The 24,188-nt window shown below is 28.3% G+C and overlaps 2 protein-coding genes across 2 annotated transcripts; one reads left to right on the top strand and one right to left on the bottom strand.

The window, feature by feature from the left end:
* Window positions 1–6,944: 6,944 nt before the first annotated feature.
* On the bottom strand, window positions 6,945–9,082 carry LOC106758465 (expansin-A23-like). The gene is made up of 2 exons (XM_014641385.2): window positions 8,818–9,082; window positions 6,945–7,609 (listed from the first exon to the last, which is right to left on the bottom strand). The coding sequence occupies exons 1-2, from the start codon at window positions 8,954–8,956 to the stop codon at window positions 6,987–6,989; spliced, it is 762 nt and encodes a 253-aa protein (XP_014496871.1). The 5' UTR covers window positions 8,957–9,082; the 3' UTR covers window positions 6,945–6,986.
* An 11,455-nt stretch (window positions 9,083–20,537) lies between these two features.
* LOC106759369 (UDP-glucose 6-dehydrogenase 1) lies at window positions 20,538–23,307 on the top strand. Its single transcript, XM_014642516.2, has 2 exons — window positions 20,538–20,653; window positions 21,597–23,307. Exon 2 carries the CDS (start codon window positions 21,606–21,608, stop codon window positions 23,046–23,048), a length of 1,443 nt encoding a protein of 480 aa, XP_014498002.1. The 5' UTR covers window positions 20,538–20,653; window positions 21,597–21,605; the 3' UTR covers window positions 23,049–23,307.
* Window positions 23,308–24,188: the final 881 nt, after the last annotated feature.

Below are 24,188 nucleotides of genomic sequence, written 5' to 3'. Positions count from 1 at the left end.
CGAGTCGGGTTCGAATTTTTTTATTCGTCAGTAAATGAGTTGAGTTAGATAAATTTACTAAATGACCAATCTGTGATGGATCGAGTCGGATGACCCATTTTAAACACCATTGAAATAGACCTACTTAATGAAAAAGTAATCAAACAAATCATATATACAATCATTGTGGTTATTCTCATTACCAAAAATGCATCACTATTTAAAGTAAATATTGATGTATGGAATAGAGAACTCTCTTACCAAAAATAGGATACAATATCTAAGAACGAGAACAAGAATAGGAAGAGATCTAAGTCTAGACAAAGAAATGGAGGAAGTAATGTTTTGAACATTGTAAGTTATATTGTAAAAGGAATGATAGAAAGAATGATACATTGTAAAAGGAATGGTGGAGATAATAATAGGCAGAAGAAGGCTGATTACTTTGATAAATTGTGTGGTCTGATTAAATAACTTTAATCAAAGAAGATTTTGAATCATCAATAATCTTAATGATGTCTAACATTGTTAATGATACAGAGAAGATTATAAATTATAAATATTCATTCTCATGATATTTGACCGATTCCAAAATTTAGAAAAGTTCAATCCTTCTCATTAATGGAGAATATTACAAGTCATATGTCATAAAAGAGGTAGATTAAGTTATGATCAAATTGTAATATTCTGTTCACTCTTAAAAAAAAAAAAAATAGGTCCTAAATATCAGCTATATTTTTTATCTAATACTAACTTCTCAATCTAATAATTGATGTTAAAGCTGTCAAAACAGGTCATCTGACCCGACCTGGTTTGCCTCATCACGGGTTAAACACATAGTGAGTCAACCAAACCTGACTCATTTATTAGCGAGTCAGAAAAATTCGAACCCAATCCGACCCATCACGGATTGGTGGGTAAACGGGTTGATTGACTAACTCATTTAATTTCAATTTTTTAATGTTTAATTAATTTTGAAAATAGAGAACTTGAATAATTTTTTCAAGTAAAAAATATAATAAATAATTTTTTATAAAATTAAAATTAAATTTTAATAAAATAAAATTAGGTAGATGGATTGGTGAGCCAACCCGGTTCACTGTGGGTTCAATCTGCATGAGCCGAGTTTAAATAAACCGAGTTAAAATTTAGTCTGCATAAAATAATACAATTTTTTCAAACCTAACACATCCCAAACCTGTGGTGGGTCAGTTTGACCCGCAAATTGTGAATCATTTTGATAGCTCTAATTGATGTCAACAATTACTCTCTTAAATAATTATAAAAAAAGTTACTTCATGAATATCAGTCACAAAGTTCTCGTAATGGTAACTGTTACCATAGTCGATATTACAAGTTCAATTTCATCTTATAACTTATGTGTTTAACTTCTTTTTTTTGTAATTTCTACAAGGGTCTCTTCAAACACTAACTTATAAGAACAATAAGGTGTTGTGACTTCCACAAATTTGTTAGAATTCAGTACATGAATATAATGATAATTAAATAAGGATGTTTGCAATTTATGTTATAACGTATGTCATTTAATTCTAATAAATATCAAAACATAAAATTAAATAAGTTAAAGAAAGAGAACAGGTGAAATATAGAGGAGTCTGATGTATACTACTTCTACAGAAAAAGAAAATTAAACATATGCTTATTCTTTTTACTCATATCTCTTTTGTTCTGTTCCACTTTTTAAGTAAAAGAAGATAACTCTTTCACACTTCTTTGAAATATTGATTTCATAATATAGTATTTCTAATACCTAAGTATTTACTGTTTCACGTACAATTTTATTTTTACATATGCAAATAATGAATGTTTAAAATATAAGAATTTGAATAGTTATATACTATTTTTTTAAGTTATTATACTCACTAAAGTTCTTAATGGAAATTCTTTTTGAGAATATATTAGTTTTGAATATATTATTTTAGTTTTTCGAATTCCTTTCTTTATGTGTTTCTTATGATTTTTTTTTTCTTTTCAATTTTTAGTAGTGTTTTTCTAATTCCAATTATTATTTTAGGAATAAATATATTTTTGTCCTTAGATTATAAGTAAAATTAGAATTGGTGTAAAACTTTCATTTCTGTTTGGTCTTTAACTTTGAAAAACAATTGACCTATGACCAATTAACACGTTTCTTAACATGTGTTGTCCACATTTTAATTAAACTATGCTTTGCACAGTTTTAATTCTAATTTAATTTTACTTCATAGAAACTAGGAAATGCAATAAATTAATTAATTTCATTAAAAATATTAATAAAATTTTCCATTTCATTCTGTTTATTTTTACATTACAATAAAGGTATATGTAAAGTAATTTTAATTTACGATAAATGTATACGTAAGGTAAATAAAAATTTAGTTAATAATAAGAATATAAATGTCAAGGAAAAATATCGAATCCTACCAGTGATTGTAAAATAGCAATTAGATTAAAGCAAAATATATATTTTAAAAAATTGGACACTTAAAAGGCAACAAATTACTTATATTCATTCTCAATTATATTGCAATTAATAAGTTGAAATGTCAATAAATATATTTTCTTTTTAATTAATAGTATTTATTGGTTTTTGATTAATAGTATTTATTGTTTTTTAATTAATAGTATTTATTGTTTTATAATTAATAGTATTTACTGTTTTTTAATTAATAGTATTTATTGTTTTGTAATTAATACTATTAATTTGTTTCCTTTTATGTATCATCTCATTAATAGTAATTTATTAAAAAAATATTATAAAATTAATGAAACGGATAGCTAAAAAAAATGACATGAATTTCTTAAAAAAATAAATTTTTATATAGAATAACCAATAGAAGTCTATGAATTACTTCACAACATCTTTGCCTTTGAAAGGTGTATAATCACTTAACTCTTTATATGGTCACACAATATAATAATCATCACAAAAGAAACATAAAAAAAAAAAAAAAAAAAAAAAAAAAAAAAAAAAAAAAAAAAAAAAAAAAAAAAAAAAACAAAGCATAGGACAGGACAAAGTAAGTTAGTATACAATAAATTATCCTAAAAAATTAAGTCATTGAAATCAAAATTCACTAGAAACGTGTAGTTGTGGTGGTCCTTATGCTTTATAGAGTCATGGTCAAAAGGATTATCATTAGAATCGTCAAAATTAATTAAAACCCATGAGTCAGCCTTACTTACCATGAGTTTGAATCAGGTTAGATTAAAAAAAAATTGTAAATTTTGTCATGAGTCAAAAATAAACTTGGCCCACCAAGAACACGGCTCGTCCTGTGGTTAACCAAGCTAGCTCATCAACCCACCCATAAATTCTAAATATTAAATTATATCAAAAAATGAAAACCCTAAATGCTTTCCTATTTCTAAATTCTAAATGTATTTTGATTGTTTTGTATTTTTCTGATTTTAGATTGTATTTGGAGTTTAACATCATATTGGATTATATTTGGATTGAACTTTATTTAGATTAAAAAAAATGTAGTTTTTTTGGGATTGAAGAAAATAAAATTTTAATTGAGTTAATCCATTTAACCCACCAACCCATAGTGGGTCAGACTGAGTTTGAATTTTTTGGACTCGAAAATAAGTGAGTCAGGTTAAATTAACTTACTAAGTGACCAACCCGTGGTGGGTCAAGCCGGGTGGCCGATTTTGACAACTCTAATTATCATCTTATCACACACAAAGTTAATTCCCTTCGCGCTAGGACCAAAAAAGTCCATTCACTAAGACCTCCACATGATTCATTTTATTCTATTTGAGTGTGAATGGTTATCAGAGTATCAGGATATCCCCTTACTAAATCTCATACATCAATGCATACACTAAAGTTACTACAATAAAAAATTTCTGCTCGAAATTTCTTAAACATCATCATCATCATACATTCTTACAACATTTTCATCTCAATTAAAAACAATCAAAATCATCAGCATGCATAAGGTCCATCACATACATGTCTTAAACAGCCAAAGGAGAAAATAGAGTCAACATAAAAACTGACACTTAAGGACATTTTTGGCGCTTATCGACATCCTTCTCGCAAAAAGTTGCGTTCTGTGGAACTTTCTTTCGCTTAGTGTGTTGAAGCTAAAATGATCCAAACTTGTAATACCAAGATGACGCTCATCAATACAAACTAACATTCAATGGTCTCGAGCTAAAATGCTCCCAGACCTACACAATGAGGTTGGTGCTCAACGCCAGCCTACTACAACTAAACATTGTACCAGATATCAGTAGATGAAATTTTGTGGTTTAGGGAAAATGAGACTTCTTCAATTGATCAATTTGGTATTTTCCTCTTAGTCTTTGGTCAAAAATAATTTTAAAAAGTTGGAGCTCATATCAATTTGCTCAATTGCTCATATTCTAGTTCCTTCAATCAACACAAAATCAACGCAAACACTCAAGCATGAATAATCATCCAAATCATGCAAATAAAACCAGTCATACACACCAAATCAAATTCATCAGAAACAACCAATTTTCATCTCCAATATGCAATAAAGAAACAACATGCAAAACATTTAATTGATAAAAGTCACACAACACAAATCAATATCAGATTCCCTTACCTAGTATAAACAACCCTAAGCTTAAGACATCAAATACATCTCAAACTCACATGATGCTCTATTTACACATAAAATCATAATAAACATGATTAAACCATACTATTATTGATCAACAAAGACTTATAAAAACGCTTAAAACTTCACATGCAAGTCAACACAAGAATGATCCACATGAAAAAAGAGCAAAATGCAACTTACACAAGTGATGAAACTAATTGAATAGAAAAAAAGAGATCGTCGAGAGGATCATCCCAACAGTCATAGATTTTCAAACAAAGACCACATAATGGAAAGATATAAAAAGAAGCAAAAAAAACTCTAAAGAAGTAACTTATAAAAAAATTGAATGTTTTTAAATAATGAGATACTGATATTTCTATTCATATTTAATCATTTTATTATTAAAGTAATGGAGTCATATTTTTTTTAAAAAACACGGTTACTCCTAATATGTAATTTTATAGGTTCTCATATTTTATGATAAAAATATCATGAAATATAAAATGTGTTAAAAACAATAATTAAAGAATGAAATATAAAATATTTATTTTTAATTATGATATGTCATTGTTATACATACATACAAATATGTTTATAAAATAATTTTATTGAAATAAGCGTTCATGAAGTTAGAATAATATTATTATTTGTAAATATTTATATACACTTCTACTATATTTTTATATATAAAATATAATAAATAAATTTATCCAAAATCATAACAATATAAAAGAATACAAAGTATTATTACTTTCTTTTTTCCTTCATTAAATTGCTTTTTATTAAAAATGTTTGTGTTTAATAAAATAATTAAGGTTATGTTTAGTAAAATTAACCTATACGCTAAGTTATTTGAATATAAGTATGTGGTAAACTAGTTAGTAAATATAAAATGACATAGAACATATAAATACGAAATTTTTATTATATAAATGAAATTGGTATATTTTTATACAAAAATTTATTCTTAATTTTATTTTTTTAAAATAATTATATTTTTATTTATCTTTACACCACTTTTTTTTTTGTTTTATAGAGTTTTTTTTTTATTTGAACTAGTAATTCTATCTATATAAATTTATGTAACGAGTATTAATTTTTCTTTTTAGAAATTTAAAGTTTTTATTTTATTTTTTAGTTTAAACTAATGTTATGTTGAATTTGAGTTTTAAAATTTTTATTGTGTGTAACTCTCACATAATTACATATTGAAACATTAGTTATTTAACTTTTTAATTTAAATATTTTCTAATTAAAACTACATACAAATTATAACCAATCCAATAAACATTAAAAATTATATAATAATTAATTATTTTTATAAAATTGATGTAATTATGGGTAGAGATCAATTAAAAATAAAAAAAATGTAATAAAATATATTATAATTAATATAGTAGTGGAAAAAAAAATTATAAACTACAAGCTAAACTCTTACCAAACCTTAGATCAAATTAGCTTATAAACTAATCAAATAAACTACTAATTAGTTTATTAATGTTATCAAACATAAAATAAATAAAAAAATGAGGATAATGGTTAAAAAATAATAACAATACAACTAAACCCAAACGCCTTTATTGGAAGAATTGTATATGGTAGCTAATGTCTTAGTCATAAGGTTATACAAGTTGAAAGATGAATAAATATATAAAATATTGTTAGAGTTGTATTTGAAAGATACAACTTGTAATATGTTAAGAAATTGTATTTTACTCCTCAATTTTTTTATTTTTTAACTTAAAATACTAATTAATATATAAAAAATAATTTTTGACACACCTAATTTTTTTACATTCATTTGATATTACATTTTCTTACTTTTTACCCTTTTTTTTAAAGAATATAAACTTTACACTTTTATAATTATTTTACCTTTATACTCTCAATCAAATAAATGTAAAAGTGTGTCGTTATATCATTGAGAAATGATTCTTTGACACACCTAAATTTTTTACATTCATGTGATACTATCTTTACTTACTTTTTACTCTCTTTTTTCTTGAAAAACTACAAAACTTTATACTTTTTTGACCATTTTACTCTTATATGTTGTGTCAAATGAATGTAAAAGTGTGTCATGGTATTATTACTCTATATCATTACTTATATATATTATTAAAATAAAGAGAAATGATTTTTTGACACACCTAAATTTTTTACATTTATTTGACACTACCCTTACTTTTTATTCTCTTATTTCTTGAAAAAAATTACAAAATTTTATATTTTTTAGACTATTTTATTCTTGTATTATTAGTAAAATGAATGTAAAAGTGTTAGTTGGTATTATTGCTCTAAAACGAAGTGAGAGATTATTTTTGAAACATGTGAAAGTACAATTTTACAATGGAAACATCACATTCCGTAGACTTTGAGCAGAATGAAATGTGAGGAAATCCATGAAGTACAAGAACAATACATCTAAAAATTAGTGTTGGCCTCGTAGCTCTGTCCAAATTGCCAACCGGAAGGTGCAACCTCGTCGAACTCCAACGCTTTTCCATCACTGGTAATCACCTTAAAGGACAAGGATCGCCCCACCAAGTTCTCTCCGGTCAACCAATTCTGTCCCCAAACCCTAGACATGGATTTCCACTCACCATTAGATCCTTTGATGCTAACCTCAGAAACATCACCGGCATTGCCAACGTTGTACACCAAAACCAAAAGCCAATAAGGGTTGCCTGCTGTTTGGAACTTCACACCCCCACTTTTGCTGCATGCCACTCTACGATACATCACTGGGATGATCCCAGCTTTGTATGCAGCAATGCTGGTGAACATTTTCATCGACAAGTCGAAGTGTTCCTGCGGAGGATTGCACCAGTGGTCTAAATTCGGTGGCGAGTAATTCGGGGGGCAGAAATTTGTTGCAGTAACTTTGATTGAACCTGCATTCTGAATGCACCATTGAGGGTCGTCCACGCACTTGATCTCAAAGCATGCACCACAACTCAGGCCATTGTTGAACAGTGCCGTGCTTAGGGCTGCGGTTTCAAGCCCGTAACCTTGCTGGAACAGATCACCATAACCACAAGCTCCCTCTGCATTTCATGCTCCATTCAAATCAGTAAATAAAACCTATTTCTGCATAATTTAACAGTACTGTTTTGTTTTTCTGTCATTTATTATTTTTGTATGTCACTGAATCAAAAGGAACGTTAAAGTATTTTTCTGTAGCAGAATTAATATGCAAGTGAGAAACAACAGACAAATTTATATTATTGATGGAAAATAATTAATATATACATTCAATGCAGTACCGACAAAAATTGTAAATAATAATTAATGGTAAAGAAAAGTATCTTGAATTGCCTTTTTTGTCTCATTCCAAAAGACAAAATTTGTTGATAAACTTGTATCATCTTTTTCTATTTTTATTCTAATTTTAGTTAAGTTATCTGCTATGTCTTGTTTTAGTTTTCCTGTTTTAATCTATATTTATCTGTCGTTTTAATATTCTCTTCTGAAATCATAATTAATTTGTTTTCTATACAAAGAATATAATTAAAAAGATTATCTTATGTATGTTAACGTTTAAAAAATAATATATAAATAAAACACATTTCATTAAAAACCTACCGTTAAGGAAAAAGAAGCGGAACATATTACAAGGTAAAAAGAGTTTAATTCGAAACTACAAATGTTAATAAAATAAAAAAACGTAGAAAATATAAACAATAATTAATTACGTCATAAATATTCTATTAATAATCATATGTTTAATTGCAATAAATTAATGATAAATAATTAAAAAAACGTTAAAATGATAAAGTAAAATTATTATTTTACCCCATTTTTCACTCTTGTTTTGTTTCTTTCCTTGTTTTGTAACTCCTAACATATCAAATATGCATTAATTATTTAAACTCTCAAGGAATAAATGATTTTAAATAATAATTAATGCACTTCTTCAACCCCTCTATCTCAGCATTGATAGATGAAAACTGAATAGTTTACAAAGGCAAAAAAATCTAATCAAATTAAAAAGAAAAAAATGCATAAAAAAGAAAAATGATATTTTAACACTCTTAAATTTTTTACATTCATCTTATAGTAACTTTTTTTACTTTTACTTTTTTTCTTTCTTGAAAAAATATGATATTTTATACTTTTATAACCATTTTATCTTTTTATCATGTGTCAAATAAATGTAAAAGTGTGTTCGACTCAAAACTTGTCGATTATAAATGATGAAAATGAAGATGACAGTGATTTTACGTAAAAAGTTGCAGAAAAGAGTTTTACTTACGCATGGTTTCTCCACCTTGCATGTCACCGTAGAAAGTTGCATGGGCACTACGCCATGCACTGTCATATGAGAAAGCTGGTACAGAGAGAGCCATTAAAAGAACCAAAAGAACCAAACAGTTAGACAAAGCCATCACCATGACTGTTTCAGAAGAAGAAAAGGAAAAGAAGAAGATGAAGTGGAAGCTTAAGTTTGATGAATGTAAACAGTGGTATTTATAGATGAGAGAAGTGTTACACGGTAATGCAGGAAATGAAAACGATTTAAGGAAAAAAAAAAAAAAAATTTAATTCTTCATATATGGTCAAAGATAATAATAAAATAACTCATATTTTCTTGCTATAAATAAATTATTCATAAATGGATGTTTTAAAGATAATAATAAATATAATAGGCGTTTATATATAGAAATGAATCATGATTATAAAGATTATTTCCTTATTTCAATACTCTTTTAGATTGATATGCTTTGGAATCATTAAATTCTTGCATAATTGCAATTAATTAGTGTAGATGTATTTTCTTTTTTTTTTCTTTAAATTAAATACATTGCGAAAACTTTGCAATGGTTCATCTAAACAGAGCCAAATTCTTAACTGGAAATTCACTCTTTGTACCCAAAAAGTTTTAAGTTTATAATTATTTTTGTATTTATTTCTTTCTTCAAATTTTAGCATTAATTATTTTCTTTATTATATTAAAGTTTAAATCTTTCCAAATTTGAGTGCTACTAATTCCTCGTGCTGGATTTACCATGGTTATCTAAGGCTCCTTGTAATAAAAAATCATAAATATTATTTATTTACTTTTACATTTGGTATAATTTTTTAGTGATTTATCGTATCACTTTTAATTTTTTTAATCAACAATTATGTATCATTATATTTTCTCCATATGTTTTTATCTCTATATCAATTCAAATAATTAGAGTATAATTACATATATATATATATATATATATATATATATATATATATATATATATATATATATATATATATATATATATATATATATATATGTATGTATGTATATATATGCTGCCTTAAAATTTTAAAAAATTACAGATAAAAACACATTTTTTTGTGAAAAATCAAACAAATAGAAAGAGTAATATAAGTTTCCCCGTTACATTTTGAATTAATTATTTCTAATATGTATAAACAAATATTTATCATATACCAATACCCTTCCAAGTAAAACTAAGTTCAAATTTTTTTTTATATAAAAATCTTGTGTTCAGTTTTTTGTGGTTAAGAGGAATATCATTCATGTGATTAGCTTAATCTTTTATTTTTTATTTTTTTTATTTTATTTGATACATATTGAACACAAATACATCTTGTATTTAAAAATAGTGAAGACAAACATTTTTTTATGCATGTTATATTTATTGTATAAAAGATGCATAAATATAATTAATAAATGAACCCATTAAACTCAAACACTTTGATTTACTTAGTTTATTAATAATTTATGTTTATTAACATATATTGATCATTATCTTTTGCCAAAATGTCAACAGTAAATTAAACACTACCTACAGTTTTTTTATCTATATTTAAGTATTATTAAATAAATAAAAAATTGCCCACAGAGTCGCACCCACGTGTAAATGTAAAAAAAAAAAAGTATTGTAGAAAAACTATTTCGCTTCGAATTTAAATATTTTTAAAGTAAAATTAAAATATAGAAAAAAATATTTAATCTTTTGCATCTATTTTTATATAAGAGATAAATTTATATATATAATAAATGAATGAAACAGTGGTAAATAAATTAATGCATGACTTCAAATACTTAATAGTCTATTACGAAACCACTGAAAATAAAATCGATTAACTTTCCAAATACCTAAGATGAAAAAAACAAAAAATAGATTATTTTATAGAGGGTAGACTGTAACGCTTATTTAATTATATAATAAAACTCATTGGAACTTGTGATTTTTCAAAACTATACCATTATGGTAATTTTTCATATATTTTCTTATGCATTATGTAATTTGCTCTGTCTATGTCTTAAGTTATGTAATTATATTATCAGTAAAACAAAAATATCTTTGATATATTTTTATAATCAATTGTATTGAAATATTATGATATTTAGAGTTATAATATTGTTAGAGGCTCTTCGACATACAATCATAAAAGTGGTCAATGTTTCGCGGGGTTCTACAGAGTTACCATTTAAAATTTTCTATTTATTATTTTAAGTAAACACACAGTCATGGTTACAGGCCTTGCCCCTAATTTCTTTTTATACTTATATAAATTAATATGTATTTTAAATTAGTTTTTTTATATATTTTAAAATAATTTTAATACATTTTATATATTTAATATTTTTATTAAAATATATATTTATATAAATAAATAAATAAATATATATATATATATATATATATATATATATAGGCTATTCAAAAAATTATTTTAAGCTTTTTATTCTCCTAAAATGTTTAATTAAGATCCACACAACATAGAAATGTTCCAAAACTAAAAGGCATTAACATATACATTTTTTCTTATGAAATTTTCTTATAGTAATTTGTTTAAATATTGTAGTTATTTGGATAATTAAAAAGATGAGAAATTATAATATGTTTCAGGATTTAATTACATTTTTTCTTTCATTTTTTAAATTAAGAAGTTAGTAGTATAGTTGAAAATAAATTTAAAAAGTATGAGTAATATTTTTTTTTTATTTTTTGGTGTTGAAAATTTTTAAAATTTAAACTAGGAAAGGTTTGATGGTTTCATTTAGGCTTAATATCTCCCTTGGTTCTCGTATTTGTGTGAAAATACTCACTTCAGTCCTTAAGTTTTGAACTGTCTCAATTAGGTCATAATTTTGTAAAAATGCACACATTTTACCTCAATCGTTAACTGATCTCAAACGGTGTTAAGTTTAGCTGACGTGGTAGCCTGAGGACATGCTGACGTGTATTATTTAGTTATATGAATTATTTTTTAAAATAAGCAGTGTTTCACGTGGCACAATGCCTATTATTTAGTTTATTTGAATTAGGGATTTTATTCATCTATCTGAGAATCAGGGATTTTACACAGATTATCTCGTCAGCTCAAAAAATAAAGTCACCGGAAAACTCGCGTAACCAGTGTAATCAGTCTCACAGCCTTTTCTGCAAAATGAACCAACTTGGTAACCTATAGGTTCATCACCAGCCTTTAAGCTATTTATTCCATTGATAGCAGAAGATAATTGTTGCACAGTGAGATTAATTAGCGATTGGGGCAAAATGTGTGCATTTTTACAAAAATTATGACCCAATTGAGACAGTTTAAAACTCGAGAACCGAACTGAGATTTTCACACAAATACGAGGACCAAGAAAGGATTAAGCCAACACGTCAGCATACCACGTCAACCAAACTTAACGCCATTTATCAGTTAACGGTTGGAGTAAAATGTGTGCATTTTTACAAAAATTATGACCCAATTGAGACAGTTCAAAACTTGAGGACCGAACTGAGATTTTCACATAAATACGAGGACCAATGGAGGTATTAAGCCTTTCATTTATGGAAATAATATCATTTCTCAATTAGTTTAAGTGAATATTGATGGTGAAGTTGGGAGTTTTCTGGTTTGGTTTCATGTGGTATTTTTAGAAAAATTGTGAATATTATTTTTTATTTATTTTAAAGGATACAAATTTCTATTTATGCTGAATTTATGAAGTCATTTATGTGCATTGGAGTATGTTTAGAGAGAGGTTTTTCAAAGACTTTTGGAAAAAAATGATTCTTTAGTTTTTTGGATCAATAAGTAGTTCTTTAGTGTCTTTTGACGTTAATGCTTATGTTTTGTAATAATATGTAGTTCAATATTTTTCGTAAAGAAAATCATTGTGAATACAAGTTAGCTAATTTAGTTTTAATTCATAAAGAACAATATAAGTGATTTAATGTTTTATCTCCATATATTTTTTCATAATAAGTATAATTTATCTATATTTCGTAAAATGTATTTTTTATTTTTATCATAAATTTGATAAATTCTCTTAATGCTTTGTATTTTTTTATTTTTTTTAATAATTTTCAAATGATGACAAATAATTGATAATTTTTCGAATATTAACTTAACATAAATATCAAAATTTATAATGATATCTAACATGGATCATGATATCACAAATAAAATACATCATAATTTATGCATTTCATTACTCTAGAATTATGTATACATTTTCATTATTCGTACATATAATTATCATTCACACATTATATAAACGGTTTTTACTTAAATGTAATAGAAGAAAACTTTATTATTTAAATAATATTATATCACTTGAACGAAACTAAACCAAGGAAAGACATGAAAAGGTATAATTAGTAATATGGTATCTCTTGTTCAAGCAATTCATTACCTAACTAACCTTCTTAAAAATAAATAATCTTGATTTTATTTTTTCATCTAATAATATTATTTATTGTATAATCTAACAAGTTCTGCCTTCTTAATGTTTAAGTATTATATTGTCATGGGACCAATATTATATATTTACTTAATCTCACATATTTCAAAATCTCATGTATCATTGTCACACTCCAACATTTTAGTAACTCATTACCATTTTAACATTATTTGTTTTATAATGAAAAGAATTGTATGGGGAGTTCTATCTATAAAATCTCAAGTTATAACTTTAATGCTTAAATATCTTATGTTTTTTCTTTTTTTAGCACCCCATTACATTTTTCAAATTACATTCAGTAACCTTCTCGTTTTTTCACCATATCTCCCTAATTATTAACTGCACTTTATAACACAAAAGTTTTGAAAAAAAATTTCAGACATTTTGTTTTGAAAAATCTGTTCCAGAAACCATGTTCTGAAATTCTAGAAAGCCTTCTCTGGAAGATTTTCAGAGAGCAGGAAATATAAAAATCACATTTAGGAAGATAAATAGATCGTTTTCAAAATGATAGGGTGTGGGAAGAAATTATGGGAGTGAAGAAGAAAAAGCACATTCTCGAAAATCCATGATACACAACTTGGGTTTGTAAAGATAAATGCTTGGGCTTTGGTCTAATGATTAAGAGTGTTGCTCTCTCCACTTCCACACCATGTTTCCTCCACCTCTCCAAATTCATTTAGAATTTTTTAATTAATTTAAAAATCTTATTTTTATTCCTTTTTTTTTTTGCTGGACAGTTACACCTCCGCACTCATCTCTCCTTCACGGATTTCACTCTCTTCTACCATTTCCATTTCACATCTTCTCCTTCCTAAATTATGAATTTTGATTTGTGATGAATTGAGAAGGATATCATTCTCAGTACATGTTTTTTTTTTCTTCAATTGAATTGAAACTCTATAAACATAGTAACAATAATTATGTTTAGTTCCAACTGGATTTGTATCCTCTGTGATTTTGTAATGTTAGGTACAGTTCATATCGGATAAAAGAAGATAGACAGAAGTTTATATCCATATGAGATTTTTCACGTTATATATCCTAATTGATATGTTCGTTTCTTATTTTTGTTTCAAATTCCATAATTTTTGGATTTATTATGCAGATGTGAAGTGGCACAGTAATGTTGTAAAAATCAGAATCAACAATGCAGAACAAGAAGAAATAAAAGTGTAATAAAGGAGCATGAGAGGAACAGAGCAATAAAATCTTGATCTCTCAATTGCTCTATTATGAAAAAGAGGATTGGAGAGAATTTTTTTAAGTGATGTGTGAAAAAAATTTGGGAAGAGAAATGGAGAGGAGAAGATGTGAAATGAAAATGGTGAAAGAGAGTGAAATCCGTGAGTGAGAGATGAGTGTGGGGTGTAACTGCCCAGAAAAAAAAAGTAAAAATAGGATTTTTAAATTAATTAAAAAATTCTAAATGAATTTGGGGAGGTGGAGGAAGGATGGTATGGAGGTGAAGGGAGTAACATCCAATGATTAATTTACGGGCACTACTTTTTACTCCCCATTATTTCTTTAGCAATCTCCTTATTGCAATTAGCCATGAATCATTGTGACTGAGTGTCTTGTATAATTATGATAACTGAATAGGAATGGATCAAATACATATCGACTTAGTAGTCTGACATGTATTTGGTCGGTCATATATAATACAAAGAGTATATGATATTTTGGAATTTCATTAGTAGGGTAAAAAAAAATACTAATAAAATTGGTAATTAAGATGTCACATTAAGGTAGTATCGTAGCAACATTTCAAACGAGTCCTATAAAAAGCGTTCATCATAAGATTTTTTGTTTACAAGTATTAACTTATATAATTCAATATGGCAAACAATAAAAGGAACATTGAATTAACAAAAGCAGGCCAAACTATTAATGGCATAACTACTACTTTATTAATGAATTAAAGACCTAAAAGAACTACTAAGTTATAAGATTTAGTTGAATTCAAGAGAAACAAACATCCACAATTTTCTGGAAGACATGACCAAGAAAAGGCTAAATCGTGGAATAAAGAAAATATTTTGAGTTGTGACACGTGTTAACAACTAAAAGGTGAATTATGTTGTGTTTATGTTGATAGGAAAAGCTAAATACTAGTGGGATAGTACCAAAGACTACTTAAAGGATGAAGGCTAACATTACCTAGAAAGTGTTCATAACGGAGTTTTACACAAGTATTTTTCAAATGATGTGAAGAGAGCAAAAGAAATAGAATTTATGTCGTTGAAACAAGGAAGTATAATAATAGAAGAATATGCTTTAAGTTTGAAGAATTAGTAAAATAATCTAGATTCTTTTATCACCTAGAGGAGGTGATGAATTGTATAAAGTTTGAAAATAAACATAGGCTTAAATTGAGAAAAAATAAGTCGGTGCGTGGTGTCAAGATTTGAGAAATTTTTAAAGTCTTGGTTTTTGAGATTTGATGGTTGGAATGTACTCTTTATATCACCAAATGACTACTGTAAAAATCTTGGTCTAGCCAAGTTTGGTGGTGAAACTTGACTAAGTCGATGCATGGTGTTAAGATTTGAAAAATTTTCAAAGTCCTAGTTTTTGAGATTTGATGGTTGGAATGCACTCTTTACATCACCAAATGACTACTGTAAAAATTTTAGTACAAGAAAGTTTTCGTTTTGGTTGGTTTTCAAGCTAGTCAAGTTTGGTGGTGAGACTTGGCTAAGTCGGTGCATGGTGCCAAGATTTGGGTAGCTAAATTAATGAACCAATTTATTTTAGTTCATAAACAGATGAAAAGAGACACAACCAGGAAAAACCTTATGCTCCAATAAAGATCTCAACCCAATCAATCTTCTTTGGAAAATTCTAGTAGACGCATATGTTTTAAGTGCGAACGACATCATTATACTAAAGGTTGACATATTAAAAGACATGTTTGTTTCAAGTTTGGAAAACCTGATCATGTATTATCTTTATGTAGACATTAGAAGTTACATTTCAATCTTGTTCCACCCAATAAAAGACCTACCACATTAGAAGATTATAAATCATGATTGTGGTTAAAATCACTTAAAACCATGAACTAATTAAAGTATGTGCTTTATTAAAGGTAAAACTTTAAATTATATGACTTAGGTACTACTTATTCATTCATTTATAATAATTATATTTAATATTTTGACTTGTCATTTTTTTTTCAAACACTAATTTAGTTGTTTCAACTTAAATAAGTATGTTTGGAATTATCAATAAAATTTATTTATTATTCTATATTCATTTTATAAATATAGTTTGTTTATCATTATCTTAATTTGACTTAATATTATATACGAACATGATTATCTTATAATCAAGTTAGGTTCGATATACATATATCTCTGTTGACTATAAAACCAACGGTAAGTGCACCGGTCGCAGTGTAGCAAGTGATAAATATCGTTCTCTCCCAAGAGACTTGTGCAACACATAACAATTCTTCCTTTTATAACTTAATTAGACTACAAAGTGCACAAAACCAACACAAGAAACTCTTTTTGGTATTTTATCAAACAATTGTTGTGCGAGAAATTTAACATAGTGTATTTACAATTTGTCAAGACTAGAATTCATTCATTTCATTCTCATGTATTCACAAACCTCTCAATTCCATCCAATAGGTATTCAATTTCAATTCTAGGTTCAATCATATTTCTCAATATATCAAGAACCAAAGTTCATGCATGGGTGATCAATCCAAAGCAAGCATTAAGCATAGAAATTGAATACTAACATGAATTAGAAAAGCATATATCATTAACATCACAAAATACATAAGAATTTCATGTTTTACAACTAATCTCAATAAATAGGAAAAACCCTTCATGATGGAGAACTTAGGGTTCTACAAAATTGAAGAGACATGGAAGAAATTGGAACCAAAGAGAAGATGCACAACCTTTCCCAAGGTTCTTGGCAGCTGCTCCATGCTCCATTTGTGCCTCCCCTTCACATCTCCATCTCCAATTTGTGACCTATCTTCTTCATCAATCCAAAAGGGGCAAAATCACCATTGATGAAGCTTGAAGACCCAAGGAGGAGTGAGAGAGCTTCCCGACACCCCCAAACAACCTCCAAGGGCATCTCCCAATCTCTCTAGGTGAAGAATGAAATGTAGGAGGAGAAGAATGCCCAAAAATTCGCTAGACCCATGTTTAAATAACCCATTTTGACACATCAGCGTCGTCACCGCTTAGCTACACCCCAGCTGCACCCTAGCTGCAACATTCCAGAGAACAGGGCGCTCAGCTACACCCTAGCTGCACCCCAGCGGCAGATTTCCAGTGACAGAGCGCTCAGCTGCACCTCAACTGCACCTTAGCTACAACATTCTGGAGACATATAGCTCAGTTGCCGCTCAGCTACCGTTCAACTACAGGCTATTTTGATAACATTCTAAAATTCAAGTTGTTGTGCAATTCCAAAGTTGTCCAACATGGTGTTTGCTTCAAATTAATCTTTTATTGTTCCAAAACATGTTCCCTTGAGTTCTTGCTTGTTTTCCTCCACTAGAATTGCTTCCTATTCATTTATTTCACACACTTAAACAAAGAGATTAGAGGTAAAAACAAGCATATACTAAATAAAACACAAGAAAACTAGGAAACACACTAAACTTGACGATAAAACAAGGTAAAAGCTATGAAGGAGTTGATTTGTTCACAAAATATATACACACACAAACACGTTAAATCAACCGTTATCAATCTCCACACCAGTAAGATATTATCCATTTTAGGCCAAACCTTCACGAATTTATTTTTAGTACCACTCCAAAATGCCTCTTACTAATGGAGGTATCTATGTGTATATAAATTCATATTTGTCTCTTATTTTATCCAATGTGAGACTTTGTTTCTATCCCAACATTAAATTCACCTACTAATTTAGTGAGTGAATTTTTAGAAAATGAAATTCAACTATAGTTTTTGTTATCTTCTATATAAATAATAAAATAAAGTTGATTTGAAAATAATGGATCAAAATTTTTCCTGATAAAATTTATCATTACAGAACAATTTAAAATATATTTTATTTAAAACATAAAATCTAAATATTTTTATAAAACTAGATTTTTTTTTTTTCATAAAACACGTTTTTGGTGTGACAGTGTGGATGAAATTAGCATATAGTTTGGTAGGACAAGATAAGGAATATAATAACTTTTGTTCTCATTATATTATTTTGCTACTCATTTTCTTAATTGACAGACATGTGATCATCAAAATAGTTTTATTTTTTATAATTCAATATAAAAATTTGTTAATTTTTCCTGTTTTATGTGTCTTCAAAAGCACTCTATATATTTATTTATTTACTAACTTCTGAAGCAAAGCCCATTCTTAGTTTTGAAGCTTGCTCCATCTGCTTCCATGAAAAAGCACTATAATTATAGTGATTTGGTCAATTCATAACTGTACCTAATCACTCTTAATGATCATATTATGAAAAACATTGCTTTCTAATAATAATGAAAATATTATACAGAAATTAAGAAAATAATTTTCTTTTCATAAATAAAATAAAATAAAAATAAATCCTTATTATATTCAAATTAAAGTTGACAATTTTCACAATTAGAAACAAGGAATAAAATTCCAATAATAAAATTATACTAGATATCTGGAAGCTTGTGATCCATGAATGTGACTCTTTAGATTTTTGCATTATTGAATTTTCAATTTATGCCTTATTTTGTAAGAAAATGTACATGTACTTTATATTGTTAAATTAGACGTGAGAGAAAAGTTAGAGGTTGTGGAATTTATGGTAGATTAGGTTAAAATTAGGCAGAAAGACAAAATTAAGGGCATTGAAGAATTAATTGATTTAAACAATTGACCACTAAATCAATTAGATTATGGAAAATAAAATATTGAATTTTGACATATATATATATATATATATATATATATATATTTATTTATTTATGCAATGCATGGCTTCATTTCTTGTCAATTTGATCTTCAGATAAATTTGAAAATTATATTAACTTGTGATTCAATCTTTTGCTAATTTTTTTTACAATAATATTTAATATTGTTTCTGGTTATTATTTTAACAGTCTTATCTCTTAAATATGAAAATTAGGCAGTAGAAGAATTCAGTATTAGTCAGTTAAAGATTAATGAATCCTTCAAAATCATGGATTCAAGCAAACTTAGAAAATAATTAAATTATAAACATCCTTTTATTTTTATTTTTATCCTTCAAAAGTTAATACAAATTAAATTGTAAACATCCTTTTATTTATTTTATTTTTTTGACTATTATTAGTAATACCTTTTACCTAAAGTTCTTATAATCATATATATTCCAACGTCTTTACTTCAATCGCACATTATTTACGTCTAATGCATATTCTTTCATTCTCTTGCACATGGTACAACTAATATGGGATTTCTTAATTTACAACTTAATCAATCAACTAAAGTTAGTTGCAAATCTAAGTTTGAATAAAAAAGACGAAAACAAAAGTAAATAATGAAGAGAAATTGTTGTTGTTATTATTTGATTATAGTGTTAATTATATTTTAATGAAAGTATATTTAAGTTGGAGGATGTTGTGAGAATGCTCAGCTTGAAGTTGACTCGCTCACAGATAAATGAAAGGAAGCAAAACGCGTGGAACGCGCGAATAAGCTGTAAACCCATCTTTGCCAGTTGCGTTAGAATCAAAACCATCAACTCGTGTCCGTTTCTGTAAAATCACTTCAATTTCCACTTTTATCCCTTTCCATTACACAAATTCAAATATATATCTAAGGGTATAATAGAAAACTACACTCATTTTATAATAATCAAATAGTAATATATAATATGAATGGAAAAAAATGTGATTATCACACCATCCTTCATTAAATTCTTCAATTATATATATAATAAAATTGATGAATATTTTTAGTTAAACATGATATACAAAAAAAAATAAAAAAAATTAACACCATTATATAGGATAGGTTAGTTTGTCCATTTTTTAATGAGTAAAATAAGTAAATTTTTGTTTCCATATGTTTATCTAATTTTTTTTTTAAAACAAGTAGATTAGTATTTGCTTCAAGATGCAAATTCAGTCCATTTATTAAGTGAGTGGTTTTATTTTTATATTATCTTACAAACTAATGATGAAAACAAGGAATTATTTTTTAATAAATAAAATTATATATATATATATATATATATATATATAATATTTAATTTGAAAAGAATAGAAAGATTTTTTACACCGACTGCAATGGTGTCCGTTTTGGTAATAACATGTTTGGCTGGTGGATTTTCGCTGCGTATATATATAACCTTGGTCACGCTCGTTCTCAGCATAACATAATTTTCTCTTTCTCTCCCTTAGTCAAAGGGGCTCATCTTTCTTTTTCCGGAGGAGGTATGTTTCCGACACTCTCATTTTCTGTTTTTACTGCCTCTCATGTGAAATATTATGCTGTGTTTGTTTCATCACACACTCTTGCTTTGAAAATTATGCTATGTTTGTGTGTGATCGTGCTGTTTTGCTTGTTTGCTGATATATTTTTTTATCTGTGATTGATGGGTTTGGCTAGTCGGCTTGTGTGAAAGTGAGACAGATCTGTCGCAGTTTTTGCTTTCTTTTGTTGTTGTGTTGTTAAATTTCGATGCTTTAGAGGACTTTGTCGGTGGGTTTTTGTTGTCACCTTGTTTTGAAGCAAAATTGACTGTGGATCTGCTGGGATTGGTGGCATTTGGTTATGAAACCACGTGCATTTAGTTCATGGTTCTGCTCTTGGTGCTGGATCTGATTTTGTATTACTGGTTGTCCAGTAGTCATACTAAAGATTGTGTGTGTTCTAGATCTGGTTTCATATAAGCTCGTATATCGGTTCCTGCTTCATCATTGGGTCATTTTCGTCTGTTGACTTTCGACTCTCGTTTAATCAGATTTCTAGTTTTCTGATGAAATTTTTACATGGTATTGATTCCAAGATGTTGGGTAGGAACTGTTCGAAAATAGAAACATGCAATTCTGTTGGCCATGATTGGCCAGGTCTTAGATCCTAAAGTCTAGGTAGAACAAAAGGATGATGCTTGATATGATTTCTCAATAGTACGAAACCTGATAGATTTTTCGTCCTATTCTTTGAACTCATGAGGACATAAGCAGCTGTGGTGAACTGTTTCCTTGTTTTCCTAGATGATAATAATTGCAATTTGCATAATCTGATAGTGTATATTATAATGTTGTAATACTATTATATAAAGTGATAGTTGTATAAAGCATGTAAGTGACTTATGTTGCAAGCTTGTGTTCTAACTCTGACCTGTTTAGAACCTGATTTCAATTGGTTATTTAGAAAAGCAAAATGGTGAAGATTTGCTGCATTGGCGCTGGTTATGTGGGGGGTCCTACAATGGCAGTCATTGCACTTAAGTGCCCATCCATCGAAGTGGCTGTTGTGGATATCTCTAAATCCCGCATTGCAGCCTGGAACAGTGACCAGCTTCCTATCTATGAACCTGGTCTTGATGGTGTTGTGAATCAATGCCGTGGCAAGAACCTCTTCTTCAGCACTGATGTTGAAAAGCATGTCTCCGAGGCTGACATAGTGTTTGTCTCTGTCAACACCCCAACTAAAACTCAGGGTCTTGGAGCTGGCAAAGCAGCAGATTTGACATACTGGGAGAGCGCAGCTCGCATGATTGCTGATGTCTCAAAGTCTGACAAGATTGTGGTAGAGAAATCCACAGTCCCAGTCAAAACTGCTGAGGCCATAGAGAAGATTCTAACCCACAACAGCAAGGGAATCAAATTCCAGATTCTATCAAACCCAGAATTCCTTGCCGAGGGAACCGCAATCCAGGATCTCTTTAAACCAGACCGTGTTCTGATTGGAGGCAGGGAGACCCCAGAGGGCCAAAAAGCTATTCAAGCTCTGAAGGATGTTTATTCTCAATGGGTCCCCGAAGAAAGAATACTCACCACAAATCTCTGGTCAGCAGAACTGTCTAAGCTTGCTGCCAATGCTTTCTTGGCCCAAAGGATTTCATCTGTTAATGCCATGTCAGCGCTTTGTGAGGCTACGGGGGCAAATGTTCAACAGGTGTCCTATTCTGTTGGTACGGACTCAAGGATTGGACCCAAGTTCCTCAATGCTAGTGTTGGTTTTGGTGGATCATGCTTCCAGAAGGATATCTTGAACCTTGTTTACATCTGTGAGTGCAATGGCCTTCCAGAGGTGGCCGAGTATTGGAAACAAGTTATCAAGATCAATGACTATCAGAAGAGCCGGTTTGTAAACCGTGTAGTTTCATCAATGTTCAACACTGTTTCAAACAAAAAGATTGCTATTCTTGGATTTGCCTTCAAGAAAGACACTGGTGATACGAGGGAGACCCCTGCCATTGATGTATGCCAGGGACTACTTGGGGATAAGGCCAACCTGAGCATATATGATCCACAAGTAACTGAGGACCAAATCCAGAGGGATCTATCAATGAACAAGTTTGATTGGGATCATCCGATCCACCTGCAGCCCACAAGTCCCACTACTGTGAAGAAAGTCAGTGTGGTTTGGGATGCCTATGAAGCAACAAAGGATGCCCATGGTCTCTGCATTCTAACCGAGTGGGATGAGTTCAAGACTCTTGATTACCAGAAGATATTTGACAACATGCAAAAACCAGCATTTGTTTTTGATGGCAGAAACGTTGTTGATGCTGATAAGCTACGTGAGATTGGCTTCATAGTTTACTCAATTGGTAAGCCACTGGATCCATGGCTCAAAGACATGCCTGCTGTGGCATAAGATAGAACATTAATCAAGTATACTGCAATATCAGTCAAGTATTGAGGCAGTCAGTTTGATTCTTTATTATTTTTTTAGTTTTTCTTTTATTCCTTATCTTTCTCATAATAGTTGACATAAATGAGGTAAAAATTGTGGGGAAGTCGGAGGTTTTATGTTCTTCCTTGTTGCTTTACTCCAGTCTGTTATGAATGTACCAGAGAAACTTATTTTGTTTGATTAATCTTCTTTTAATATCATATAGTGAAAATTTATGTAATACTGAGAGTAATATTTGAGGTGGCAAGAAGGGCCTACACAAGAAAAAATAAATAGAGTGTATCAAAATTCATATAAATTTTAATGGTTGACGTTTTAATATACTTTAACTATAATAATAATCAATGTACCTCTTATTCTGCACTCTAAAGAAAAGTCTACTTTGAGAAAGTTAAAATTTTAAAAGGATCTTGCAGATGCCTTTTATGCACGAATTTTGACAGCTCTTAGACTCAGGAGTTTGTTTTTTTTTTTTTGTAATGAATTAGTACTAGTAGAAATTTTATGGAATTCATCAAGTTCCTTAATGTTAGGCGAATGAATATATTCTTGCAAGTTGCAAGTGTAATAAAGGATTTGGTACGCATTAAATGTAATCAATAGGTGGTCATTCTTACCGAACCATCATATTGAATAATAGAATAATAAATTTTAATTTGAAGCTTTTGTTAATTTGAGAACTTTGTAGGTAGAATTTACTATATTCATTTGATTAAGCAAGCAAACTAAATAAAAATTTGGAGTCTTGTTAATCTGTGTCTTAAAAATTTATATTATAGGTAAGAAATCAATAAATAGAAAGCTTGTATTATAAAACTGGTAAATATAAATGTTTTACTAAAAATTGTAAGAGAATGTAGCCATATTAAAAGGTTTGAGGAAATGTACAAGTATTTGTCTTGGTAATTATAACTTTGTCGTTGAAATATTAAAACTAATATTACTAAATTATAATAACGTTTCAGTATCAAACAAATTATAAAGGTTAGATCAATTCTAAGTTTTTTTTAACAGAATTGATTTTAAATAAATTGTTTTTCATAAAAACTACAAAAAAAAATATAGTTAATTAAATTAACAATAATAGAACATTGGATTATA

The sequence above is a fragment of the Vigna radiata genome, chromosome 4 (genome assembly GCF_000741045.1).
Source record: "Vigna radiata var. radiata cultivar VC1973A chromosome 4, Vradiata_ver6, whole genome shotgun sequence".
NCBI classification, from domain to species: domain Eukaryota; kingdom Viridiplantae; phylum Streptophyta; class Magnoliopsida; order Fabales; family Fabaceae; genus Vigna; species Vigna radiata.
The sequence above is the reverse complement of the archived record's forward strand: the minus strand, read 5'-3'. Positions and strand labels throughout refer to the sequence as shown.